Raw genomic sequence first — 13,759 nt, 5'->3', positions numbered from 1 at the left:
TGAATCCTTAGATCCGAAAAAACAAATGCCAAAGAAGTTTTATTGAAAGAAAAAAAAACACAAATGAAGAGAAATAAAAAGTTTTGGGGCTTTCCACCGGTAGAGATTCGGTGGAAGCCCCGCCGCTACTAAGCAAAAAAAAAAAGACATAGGAGGGGTAATTAGGGTTTGCCGAGGATAAGAAAATGGGCCACTTTCTCCCTCCCTTTATCTGTTAATGTTAGTATTACTTCTCAATAATTATTGGTTTACTAGAAAAATGAAATATTTAATTTGCAACCTGTTATAAGAAACTTACTTTTTGATATAATATCTATACTATCTATACTATAATATAATAAGGCAACATAGGTTTAATTTGTAGTCGTACAAAATTTTGGTTCGGTCTCTTTTTTATAACTACAAGTGGGTGACATGTAGACTTCTCTTACTCTTACAATATTAAAGAGTTTTATACCGTTCAAATTACTAACACTTGTGATGTTATACAAGATAAAAAAAACTCCACTATTATTCTTTTAAATATAATGTATATATTATTTATATACTATATTATAATAAACCGATATTGGTATAATTCATAGTCGTCCAAAAAATGTAATTAGTTGGTAAATATAATCTGGTTAAAATCTAATTCATTAATACTAAAATACTAATAAGACGATGTAAAATTTAAATAATAATTAACAAATTACGAATTCTATATTCGCCCGTGCTTCGCAAGGGTTAAAGGCTAGTATAATATAATTCTTGGAATGATTTTTGTAAATCATACTATAAATTTTACTAGAATAGTGTAAAAGTACACTAAACTCATCGATTAAACATTAGGTGACATGTCGAATCCAAAATATAAATTACCTACCAATGGGCATATTTGTGTGGACTTATATTTTCGAAATGTGTATTTTTAAATGATATGCACATACTTCTTCACACATAATAGAAAGAATAATAAAAAGAATGTCTAAATTCTTGAAAAAAATTAATTTTAAATCCTATAAATATCAATATATAATTTAGTGAAAAATTAATTAAATGTTAACATTACTGTTAGGTTAATAACTAATAGGGTCGTAAATCGATACAGACTATCCAGTGTTTCGGTTTATATCCAGCTCGAAAATGTGATACAGTCTCATATCCGTTCTGAAAGCGTTCTAAATCTGGCTTAAGCTCGAATTATATATGATCCCGGATATTAGCACTTCTATACCCGCGCAGATTATGTCTCATATAATTTTTCATAATATGAACTTACCCGAATATGATATATGGTTCATATTCGATTCGAACTCATGCATATTATATTTTTAATCCATTACATTTACAAGTAAATAGTCATCATTTTATGGAATTTTAATATTTTATTTAAGTTTAAATCTTCATAAAATATGATTTATTCAACGTAAAAATGCTTATTATCTTCATATGTATTTAATAAATTATATATACTTACATATAATTGTAAGTTTTAATATAAACTTATTATGGTTTATAATATGATGTTTGTTTACACTAAACGATAATTATTGAAATAATAGTAATATTTAAGGTTAGTGAATCATATCCGGTTCAAATTCGAAGGATCATAAACTACCTAGTTAAAAAAATAGAAAATACGATACTAGATCATATTCGGTTCAGATCCGGATTTTAAATACCCGTGATCCGTTTATATCCGAATCCGAATAAAGTAATCTCAGATCCAAATTTTGACAAATTAAAATTAAAATGATCAGATACTTAAGTAAAGATGTACCCGATATCATCCGATCATTTTACGATCCTAAAGTACTGATAGTTTATGTTATCACTAAAATTCAATGCATAGACTTTACCCACCACAAGCTCATGAATCTCAGTATCAATGGGTGAGTAGGAGCTCAGGAGCTTGTTAATTTGTCCCGGACTTAAAAGCCTGGATTTTTTTTTTGTTTGTTTTAAATTCAAAATGTCTATTTTTTAATAAGCAAGGAAGTCAATTTAAAATTGGAAATAAGTCAGAAACTGACTTAAAGCAAGAAGTCAGTTTGAGGAAACTATTTCAGTGACTTAATTCTTTTAAAGTTTTTTATATAAAAATTATTCATAAATTATCCATAAATTATTTTTATTTTTATTATTATAATTTAATAATTTATAAATCGTTCATCAATCAAAATTATATAAATAAACATTTTAAACACACAACTTATCACATAATTTATCTTAAATTATAAGTCACGTTAAGTCAAGTATCGTAATTTCAACCAAACGGATTCTAAATATCTTTAAAAGCAAGGTCAAGCAGGGCTGAGGCCAAAAAATTGGAGTCTTGTGCGAAATTTTAATATTGAGATTCTAATTTTCATTTAAAATTAAGTTTTGATGTTCTTGCAAATAAATTGAATTATGAAACATATTAAAAATAAAAAGCCTAAGCAGAAATATTAATTTAAAAATATGTTAACTCTTTACCCACTCTATCATCCCAAATTAAATAAGGTTATGTGTAAAAACTGAATTATTTCACATTTTTTGAAAATATTTAAAAATAAAACTTCATTTATAAATTATTTTTCTAAATACAATCAATACATCTGTGTATAAAATTAATTTGAGCCATCCAATTTAGAATGAAAGAAATATTTAACGACAAACACATCAATAACACCGTCAGGATGAAGCATTATTAGGGGAAGTTGATCACGAACACAACCATTATTAGGATCAAGCATTATTAGGGGAAGTTGATCATATATTTTTATTAAAAAAAGAAAGTTTTTTCGGTATTATATTTTGGTCTAATTCGATAAAAGTTTCATGACAAAAAATTTTATACAGTCAAAATTGTAAAAAAGGCTTAATTATACATTGGACCTTAAAGTATGATCATGTGTACACATAAACCCTTAAAGAAAAAAAGCATACACATCAACCCTTGATGTATTGAATGTGTACATTCAGGCCCTTACCTTTTCAAAAACACAATTGACCAGGACATCACAGCTAGGGTAATCTCGGCAGAAGCTAAATTGAGGGTCTTGGAATGATTTTTGTAAATCATACTATAAATTTTACTAGAATAGTGTAAAAGTACACTAAACTCATCGATTAAACATTAGGTGACATGTCGAATCCAAAATATAAATTACCTACCAATGGGCATATTTGTGTGGACTTATATTTTCGAAATGTGTATTTTTAAATGATATGCACATACTTCTTCACACATAATAGAAAGAATAATAAAAAGAATGTCTAAATTCTTGAAAAAAATTAATTTTAAATCCTATAAATATCAATATATAATTTAGTGAAAAATTAATTAAATGTTAACATTACTGTTAGGTTAATAACTAATAGGGTCGTAAATCGATACAGACTATCCAGTGTTTCGGTTTATATCCAGCTCGAAAATGTGATACAGTCTCATATCCGTTCTGAAAGCGTTCTAAATCTGGCTTAAGCTCGAATTATATATGATCCCGGATATTAGCACTTCTATACCCGCGCAGATTATGTCTCATATAATTTTTCATAATATGAACTTACCCGAATATGATATATGGTTCATATTCGATTCGAACTCATGCATATTATATTTTTAATCCATTACATTTACAAGTAAATAGTCATCATTTTATGGAATTTTAATATTTTATTTAAGTTTAAATCTTCATAAAATATGATTTATTCAACGTAAAAATGCTTATTATCTTCATATGTATTTAATAAATTATATATACTTACATATAATTGTAAGTTTTAATATAAACTTATTATGGTTTATAATATGATGTTTGTTTACACTAAACGATAATTATTGAAATAATAGTAATATTTAAGGTTAGTGAATCATATCCGGTTCAAATTCGAAGGATCATAAACTACCTAGTTAAAAAAATAGAAAATACGATACTAGATCATATTCGGTTCAGATCCGGATTTTAAATACCCGTGATCCGTTTATATCCGAATCCGAATAAAGTAATCTCAGATCCAAATTTTGACAAATTAAAATTAAAATGATCAGATACTTAAGTAAAGATGTACCCGATATCATCCGATCATTTTACGATCCTAAAGTACTGATAGTTTATGTTATCACTAAAATTCAATGCATAGACTTTACCCACCACAAGCTCATGAATCTCAGTATCAATGGGTGAGTAGGAGCTCAGGAGCTTGTTAATTTGTCCCGGACTTAAAAGCCTGGATTTTTTTTTTGTTTGTTTTAAATTCAAAATGTCTATTTTTTAATAAGCAAGGAAGTCAATTTAAAATTGGAAATAAGTCAGAAACTGACTTAAAGCAAGAAGTCAGTTTGAGGAAACTATTTCAGTGACTTAATTCTTTTAAAGTTTTTTATATAAAAATTATTCATAAATTATCCATAAATTATTTTTATTTTTATTATTATAATTTAATAATTTATAAATCGTTCATCAATCAAAATTATATAAATAAACATTTTAAACACACAACTTATCACATAATTTATCTTAAATTATAAGTCACGTTAAGTCAAGTATCGTAATTTCAACCAAACGGATTCTAAATATCTTTAAAAGCAAGGTCAAGCAGGGCTGAGGCCAAAAAATTGGAGTCTTGTGCGAAATTTTAATATTGAGATTCTAATTTTCATTTAAAATTAAGTTTTGATGTTCTTGCAAATAAATTGAATTATGAAACATATTAAAAATAAAAAGCCTAAGCAGAAATATTAATTTAAAAATATGTTAACTCTTTACCCACTCTATCATCCCAAATTAAATAAGGTTATGTGTAAAAACTGAATTATTTCACATTTTTTGAAAATATTTAAAAATAAAACTTCATTTATAAATTATTTTTCTAAATACAATCAATACATCTGTGTATAAAATTAATTTGAGCCATCCAATTTAGAATGAAAGAAATATTTAACGACAAACACATCAATAACACCGTCAGGATGAAGCATTATTAGGGGAAGTTGATCACGAACACAACCATTATTAGGATCAAGCATTATTAGGGGAAGTTGATCATATATTTTTATTAAAAAAAGAAAGTTTTTTCGGTATTATATTTTGGTCTAATTCGATAAAAGTTTCATGACAAAAAATTTTATACAGTCAAAATTGTAAAAAAGGCTTAATTATACATTGGACCTTAAAGTATGATCATGTGTACACATAAACCCTTAAAGAAAAAAAGCATACACATCAACCCTTGATGTATTGAATGTGTACATTCAGGCCCTTACCTTTTCAAAAACACAATTGACCAGGACATCACAGCTAGGGTAATCTCGGCAGAAGCTAAATTGAGGGTCCCAAATTTCCAGCCCCATAATATTAGTAAACATGCATATACAATTAACTTATATGTAATTACCTTTATTTTTTTTATTTAAAATTAGTTTATTTAACAAAAATATAAAATTAAATTAAGATATTTCAGTAGATTAGGTTTTAAAATATTTAAAATATAAAATATTTCAAGTTTCAAATTAATTTAAAATAGAATAAAATTTATGTGGTGTATATTTATTTTTATTAAAAAAGCCATACGTTGAAATATTTCAGTAGATTAGACTTTTACAGACTTACCCAACCCAAATAAACACTTAATATTTAAGCTCCGATAGGGTTTTTGTTATCCAAATAATGATATTTGTACAATTATCGTCATAATATGTATATGTCAAATTTTACTTCCAAGATTACCCTCAATTATGATGTCGCTGGTCAACCGATTTATTAATTTTTGAAGAGGCAAGGGCCAAAATATACACATTCAATACATCAAGGGTTGATGTGTATGCTTTTTTTCTTCGAGGGTTAATGTGTATACATAATCATACTTTAAGGGCACATGTATAATTAAGCCCTGTAAAAAAGTCAAACGACTTACTCTCTCTGTATTTTTTATATGTCACTTTTGACTTAGGCACGTATCTTTACATGAGTTGACCCGATAGTAAAATTTAATATTTTTAATTGATTTTTTTTGTGAATTAAATTTTTGATTACATACTTTTACGCAAAAAAAGAAAATTTCAAAAATAATACTTTTAACTACCTGGTCAAAGCAATTAAAAGTATGTGTCAAAAAGTTAAACGATGGAGTATGGAGCCGTTTGGGTAAACTTAAAATAAGTGCTTTTTACTTAAAGTAAATAAGTGGAGTAGAAGTTAGAAGCAAATTAAGACTTATAAGTGGTTAAAGTGTTTGGGAATTAAGTAGAAATCCTGAAACAAAAGCTAACAATCCTAGCTTTTTACACAAACGACATGAATAAATGTTTCTAACTTATAAACAATCCCAGCTTTCAAGCCCTCCCCAAACACCCCCTATATTTTAAAACAGTAAGGAGTGTGAAATGAACTTGTTTACTGGTGGAAGGTGGTCTATATTTTGAGAACGTGTGTTACAACCATTTTTGAAAACTGATTTTGAACGGAAGTTAAGAGCTGGATAAATATCTGACAGGGCTATTCTCCAAGTGAATTTCTCGGAAGAGGCCCTTGATCCTATCCGCTTCACTTATCAGAAATCGAGACAAACATTAAGCAAAAAAGGTTAGCTAAAATTGCGACACGTTCCATGTATTTTATAACCAGACAGAGACACGTACTCGAAACTCATGCAACTTACTTGCTGACTCACCACCTCGGTCCCCTCCATATTGCACCACGTAGCATAAAATTAAACTTCTTCCTCTCAACCGCCACAACTTCTCTCTTCTTATAAGCCCGTCTTCTCATCCTCTTCATCTCATCTTCCATGTAACAATTGTTTTCATCCATCAAAAGCAATCAGAAAAACAAATCCTATATATATTCGATATTTTTCTTTGTGTTGAGAATATTAATCGAGTCTCAATGGCTTCAAATCAAGTGACTAGAGAGAAGAGAAGTGAGCAAGGTGTGGTGGAGAAAGACAAGGTTCCTAAAATCACTTCCCATTTTGAATCTTTAACTGTTACTCCGGTTAAAGAGTCTTCTGGTGCGGTAAATGTGGGGAAGTTTGAGGTGCATGGGGTGGAAGAGAAGGATTCGAGCAGACAAATGGAAGATATTACTAAGTATAGGCAAGAGGCGCAACAGAAGTCAAACGATGCTTTGACCGCTGCGGCGGAGAGGTATAATAAGGCCAAAGAAGGTGCAGGTCCTAAAACTAATTATACTGTGATGCAAGGTGGTCAGGATACTTCTAAGGTTGCTGCGGAGAAGGCGGCCCGAGCGAAGGAGAGCGCGGTGCAAGGCGCTCAGAGGGCTTCTCAGATTGCTGCTGAGAAGGCGGCCCGGGCAAAAGAGGGGGCGGTGCAAGGCGCTCAGAGGACTGCTGAGATTGCTGCTGAGAAGGCGGCCCGGGCGAAGGAGAGTGTGATGCAAGGCGCTCAGGATACTTCTCAGGTGGCTGCGGAGAAGGCGGCCCGAGCGAAGGAGAGTCTAATGCAAGGCGCTCAGAGGACTTCTCAGTATGCTGCTGAGAAGGGTGGAGTTTTGAAGGACACTGCGATTGAGAAAGGGCAGCCTTTGTATGAAAGTACTCGAGATACTCTTGCGAGTGCGGGGAGGACTGCGGCGGACTACACGGGGCAGACGAAAGATTATGTGGCGGAGAAGGCTGTTGGAGCCAAGGATGTGGTGGCGGAGAAGGCTGTTGGGGCCAAGGATGTAGTGGCGGAAACTGGCAAGGGAACGGCTGGGTATGTGGTGAAGGCGAAGGATTATGTGGCGGAGAAGGCTGTGGGGGCTAAGGATGTGGTGGTGGAAAGCGGCAAGGGAACGGCTGGATATGTGGGGAGTGTGGCTTCTACTGTCAAGGATAAGGCTGTTGTGGCCGGGTGGGGAGCGGCTGAGTATACTGCAGAGAAAGTTGCGGATGCGACAAAGGCAGTGGCAAATGTCACGGCCGGTGCTGCAGGGTATGTGGGGGAGACGGCTGTGGCCGCCAAGGATAAGGTGGGTAATGTAGGAATCAGTGCCAAGGATTACGCTGCTCAGAAGTTGGCTGCTGCTAAGGACACTGTAGTGGCGACAGAAGAAAGTGCCAAGGATTATGCTGCTAGGAAAAGGGCTGAAGCTGAGAGACAAATGCAGGCCAAGAAATCAGCGGAAGCAAGGGTAATTTTTAAATTTCATCTGTATTTAATTTTGCAGTAATGTTTATGATAGAGGTATGTGAAGAGATGATTGTTGTGTACAGGGTGAAGTGTGGACTACAACTGAGCGAAAGCATGATGATATTGCAGGAGCAGGGCGACAGACGGCCGAGGCCGCGAAAGAAACAATCTCGAGGCCAGTTGAGAAGGCAGGAGAGTTCTTCCAGGAGCAATCAGAATATGGGAGAAAGGGACAGCTGGGAGGCGAGCGCACCACGGAAGTGCAACAGGGAGGGGGTGGAGTGTTCAATGCCATTGGCGAAACTATAGTAGAAATTGGTCAGACAACTAAGGATCTCCTGGTTGGGAAGGGACAGAGTAGTCCTGCTGCTACCGAGACTGTCAAAGACTCTTCAGAGTATAACAAGTAGAATGTCTTGGCAAATAATAATGTCTACTAGTTGTTTTGTGTAATGTGGTGACGATGATGTTGTTCTTTAGTTTTGTTTTGAAGAACAAATAACTCTGCTGTATTTGGACTCATTGCCTTTGTTTTGTTGTCTTGTAAAGTGCCTAGTTTTGTTAACTTTGTGTGGCACCAGCACATATCGACTGTGTACTGGTAACTTGAATGAAAAAAACCAAACCCTTTTGTTGTCCCTCCGTATAAAATCTTTTGATCTTTTAAGAAATATAAATTTGGGATTAAGCAAAGCGAGAGAACAGAGCGCCAAATCCAGGTTGAGAATGGGAAGTAAAATCCCATTCTCTATAATCTCTTTACACCAAAAACGAAAGGTTCGTTTGTGTTTGTTAGCCACAGGTTGTCACGTTTTGGGAAATCTAGTTTCTTTTGAAGCCTCGTCCGCAAGGTTCACGACTGGATTTATATATTAACGTGAATTGGACTCTGTAAATATTTATGAGATAATGCATTAACCAACACAATCGCAGAGGAACTAGTTGCAGAACATGGGTAAACACCTGCTTCTTCTTCGCGGATGTGCTGGTCAACAGTGGCCAGCAGAATTTCTATTTCTAAGTACAGCGTATTTTTTCTGTGTCGACCAAAACTGTCAATGCCCATCATTCATATCTATCTCGTTCTCATGTTCACAGATAAATGAGTCTCTTTTCTTAATTATCTCAAAACTCTTGGGCCTATCTACTTGTTACTCAACATGGCAAATCCAAATTCAAGACCAGGCCACTTTTTTTTTCTCAGTGTTAACTAGAGTATTGTAAATAGATTGGTTGCATGTCCACACAAAGCTGGTAGAGACAATAAACGGCTAAATTATATAAAATATCGATAGGATAAAATTTGTTGAATCCGTAAAAAATTGTGTTACCATGAGATTGATTATATCGATTGGTTATATTTTATTATGTTATGATGAGATTGAAAATATGAATTGATTATATTTTAAAAATGATATGTTATTATTATTTAAAATTGCTACATGTACAAAATTGGTTATTACAGAATGATATGATCGACAACTGAGGTTCGTAATATTTGTGAATAAGTGACTCATTCTAATCAAAACTTAACTTAGGTATTTTATGAAATGTTTTGTACCTAATTTTATGCATTAAGAGTTTTTAATATTTTAATATGATAATATTTAGCGTGGAATCTTGTCACGGTCCGTAGAGTTTGGTCAAATCAACAAGAAATGATTTCTATATTTTTTATTAAAGGAAGTGATTTAACTATAATGCTATATTTTTATGTATCATGTGTATTTTCTGTTAATGACATGTGACCTAGATTTTTCGCTAAAAATTGAGTAAAAAACAATATGGTGATTTTAGTTTTCCAAATTTTTCAAGATGTTGGTTGGACTTTAAAAATTACTCTACATAATAGTGGCCAGAGTTTACTTTGTCGTTTACTTTTTTATTTTTTAGAGTTAACGGAGAAAAATTAACAGAGATTCACGGCCGCCACCTTTTTGAAAGACGGAAGTAAACTCCGGCTACCATTTTATAATTTTTAAATTCCAGCCAACATCTTGTAAAATTTGAAAAACAACGGCCACCACTTTGTCATTTACTCTTAAAATTAAAATTTTAATGACGTTGGACATGAAGTTACTCTTGTTAACAAGTTTTCATGTGTATTCTTGCAAATTATCATTTAATTTACCTGTGATCACTTTTCTTGGCTAACATTGTATAAATACAAAATTCCAAAACAGGTGTATAAAAGAAATACAATAACATGCTCAAGTCAACTAGCAATTTAGATACGGATCTGTAGGCTGCATATAATGTGTAACCCACACAATTTGTTTCTTCTGGCACCAACTAGGCGCTTAAGATATAAACTTGTGATGTGTCTATGGCTATTATCTGCAAGTCTTGTATAGTTCATATGTAAATGTATCCAATTCTTAAGCACATATATAGTACTAGAATAGATACCTTCTGCTAGCTACCAAATTTCGAGTAAATCAGTACAGCTCATAAGGCGTCGGATGGTGACAAAACGCAGAAATTAAGTGACAAAATAGGCATTCGTATAGAAAGTATGTGTTTCATCTACCAATTTTTTTATTTTTTTTTTAAATCATAATCTTCACTATCGCAATTAAGTAATAGAAGCTGACTCAAAATAATTGTGAGGATTGCCTAGCTAAGCAATGACCTCAACGGCGAATGGACAAGTCTTTTATTTCTTTTGTTTTCGAATCTGATCTATACGACATATCATAAATAACTTAATTCCTGAGAGTCTGAGTTTTGAAACCGGTGACATGCTTGTTCGTATTCCATCAGCAAATATTTCGCCATTTCAAGTTATAATGATGAAGCTAGCCACAATTATAATGATGCATGTTTTTACTGGAGGTAGTAATCTATCAGCCTCTGTGGTCCACGAGATATCGATATGGTCCATGCAACAGCTTATTAGAAATTGAGATTGAAGTCGATAGCACATGCATGCCTAATACTAAAAGATATTCCAGTGTTACAGGCATACAGCAAATATGCTGAAGCTCAATAATAGCATGTCGTCGTTGGCCGTGTTCAACATCTCCCTAACTCGAACCGTGATGCTCGCTGATACACCATAAAGATTATACTTGCGTCATTTTCAATAAGTAACTATTTTTAATGTAATATGGTTAGCATTAAGAATTAAAAAAAAAGTGGTATCGAGCACGTCACGGATTCAATTCCCCGAAAAGATATGGTGTGCAGCCGTATGTTAGGGTTGGCTGATGTTGGAGTGTCCAGCATCTCCATACCTCGATCCGTGACCAACGGAGTTCAATCGTGCAATTGGCCGGCATGCTTCGGCTAAATTAATTAGCATATGGTATTTAGATTCTTGTATCGGCTGATCGCTGAAACAAAAAGAATGTCGGAAAGAAACTAAAGAATTTTGAAAAAGAAGTCATGTATGCGTATATATTTGAAAGAGTTTTGGATAGGCACCCCTTCTCTTCCCCACTTCCGCTGTCACCATTACAACCGAAGAATGTGCGTAATAGATGTACCGGGCCGGGTCACTAGCAAGATTGTATTCACATGCAAAACTTATAGCTAAATTTCGTTAACAGACTTTTGCGTGATTAATTTGCTTACAAAATGCCAAAATGTCATGTGTTAATTCTTGATGCATACTTTTGAGGACTCACATTTCTCGGTTGATTATATGTTATTCCTCGCTCGAGGGCAGGCCCTCACACATTCGAAAACTCATATGAACAAAATTTTTGTTAAGAAATTATCAGAGAGATTATTTTCAAATTTAATGAGATATCAGGCCATCTCCAACAGTGGAACTAGTTTTTGGCCTAAATCTTGGTCCAAATTTAGATCGAACCATCTTTCCATTCCAACAGTTCGGCCTAAATTTTGGTCCAAATTCATATATCAATATTTTATTCTTCTAACAGTTTTTATATTATTATTCTAATCTTTTTAACAATAATGTAAGATTTCATATTAATATTAAACTCAATAAATTCATTAAATTAGAAAAACACTACATTTAAACAAATAAAATAAAGGAAAATTTAACATTTTACTAAATTAACTAAAATAAAATTTACAAAGATTCAATACTACTCCGAATTATTATATTGTTCCCACAAATACTAAATTAATGCATCTCGATCGTCCAAGAAATTATTGAAATCGAGCATTTTAATGTGTTGTTAATTTGAATTATATTAAGATTATTTAATTTTATTATATTTCATAATTAATATATATGATTATTTAAGTAAAATATATTAAATATAATTTATAAATATTTAATAATTATATTAACATAAAATCATTTAATTAACTAAATATACAAAAAATAAAAAGTTATTATTATATTATTAAAAAGATTTAGGCCGTTGAATAGTGCCGGTCTAAATTTAGGCCGGTACTGTTCACTGGCCTAAATTTGGACCAAGATTTAGGCACTGTTGGGTGGATTTAGATCGAAACCGGTCCAAATTTGGACCTTTAGGCCACTGTTGGATTTGCCCTCAGAAGAGCCTACACCAAAGATGACTACTCGGCAATCTTCTGAATTTCTTCTGAATTTACAAAAAAAAGTGTAAACTTCCTATTTGTGATCAAAATTTGCACCGGTTTTCAAAAAATTGGCCAGAGTTTCAAATTCTCAAAAAGATGGCCAACCTTTGGTTCTGCTTTTTAAAAATGTGACTCCCGTTAAATGTCACTAACGGAAGCCTAACGGGAGCCACATTTTTGAAAAGCGGGACAAACTTTGGCCACTTTTATGAGAATTTGGAACTTATTTGTACCCTTCTGTCCGTTCCAAATTCTCAGAAAAGTGGTTAAACTTTGGCCCGCTTTTCAAAACTGTGGCTTCCGTTAGTGAACTTTAACGGGAGCCCCAATCTAAAAAGTGGAGTCAAAATTTGACCATGTTTCTACGAATTTGGAAGTTTGACCAACTTTTTTACTTTAACCACAATTTTGAAGTTTACTCAAAAAAAAAATACACGTACGTTCCTAAATTTTTATTTTTCGCTATTCAAGAGCAGACACAGTGACTCAAGTACCGGCTCTACTACTAAGACATTTGATGGATGCTTGCATTCTCTACACACATATATAACACGATTAAGACATTCACACAGATTGGACAAGTTGAGCTAGATAGATCCACACTCATTAAGTAAGCCAAAATTGAATAAAACAAATACACCAAGTCACTAAACAGAGGAATAAATCTAGCTAGTTGCCTGCTTAAATTAGTCTTTCCCAGAAAAATAACGAATACGCATCTTAAATCAACAATAATAGTAGCTATACGACACCTCGTTGATATCCGAAGCGTCCCTGTTGGTATCGCGTAGGGGCCCTAGTGGGCTCGAACGCGCACACAAACTTGTTTTTCTACTAAAATTTGGCGAAGTATAGAATGTACCAGCTAATTTGGTTGGCTGCATACGGGGAAATTAAAGAGCTATTCAAGTCGCTGTATCTGCATAATATTGAAAAATTGACAAGCAGAGAGCTGCATTGTCATTTTCTGGGAAATTTATTCTTCATTAGTTGCATGCTTTTAAGCAATCTCTGCACACCCTGTAAATTTTTTTGTGGACACAGTTTGATCCTATCTTCCAACACCAGATTGCCTATTTCGATTTTTCTTCTTTTTCACGTTTTAATCAAACTGTCACCGGCCTTATCTACAAA

General features: G+C 32.9%; 1 protein-coding gene across 2 annotated transcripts; it reads left to right on the top strand.

The window, feature by feature from the left end:
• Nucleotides 1-6,698: 6,698 nt before the first annotated feature.
• LOC108211696 (seed biotin-containing protein SBP65) lies at nucleotides 6,699-8,739 on the top strand. 2 transcript variants are annotated; one of them, XM_064090972.1, is made up of 2 exons: nucleotides 6,699-8,102; nucleotides 8,231-8,739. In XM_064090972.1, exons 1-2 carry the CDS (start codon nucleotides 6,855-6,857, stop codon nucleotides 8,408-8,410), a joined length of 1,428 nt encoding a protein of 475 aa, XP_063947042.1. In that variant the 5' UTR covers nucleotides 6,699-6,854; the 3' UTR covers nucleotides 8,411-8,739. The 2 variants fall into 2 exon arrangements, with proteins under 2 accessions (XP_063947042.1, XP_017238854.1); XM_017383365.2 differs by having other exon boundaries at nucleotides 6,703-8,102; nucleotides 8,185-8,739.
• Nucleotides 8,740-13,759: the final 5,020 nt, after the last annotated feature.

The sequence above is a fragment of the Daucus carota genome, chromosome 3 (assembly GCF_001625215.2).
Source record: "Daucus carota subsp. sativus chromosome 3, DH1 v3.0, whole genome shotgun sequence".
Classification (NCBI taxonomy): Eukaryota; Viridiplantae; Streptophyta; class Magnoliopsida; order Apiales; family Apiaceae; genus Daucus; species Daucus carota.
This window is presented reverse-complemented; position numbering and strand designations above follow the sequence as displayed.

Excerpts from the sequence above, each read along its gene's own strand:
- LOC108211696 (XM_017383365.2), top strand. The coding sequence starts at position 6,855 with ATGGCTTCAAATCAAGTGACTAGAGAGAAGAGAAGTGAGCAAGGTGTG. Across the intron at positions 8,103-8,184 it reads AGAAATCAGCGGAAGCAAGG|GGTGAAGTGTGGACTACAAC; the intron begins GTAATTTTTAAA and ends TGTTGTGTACAG.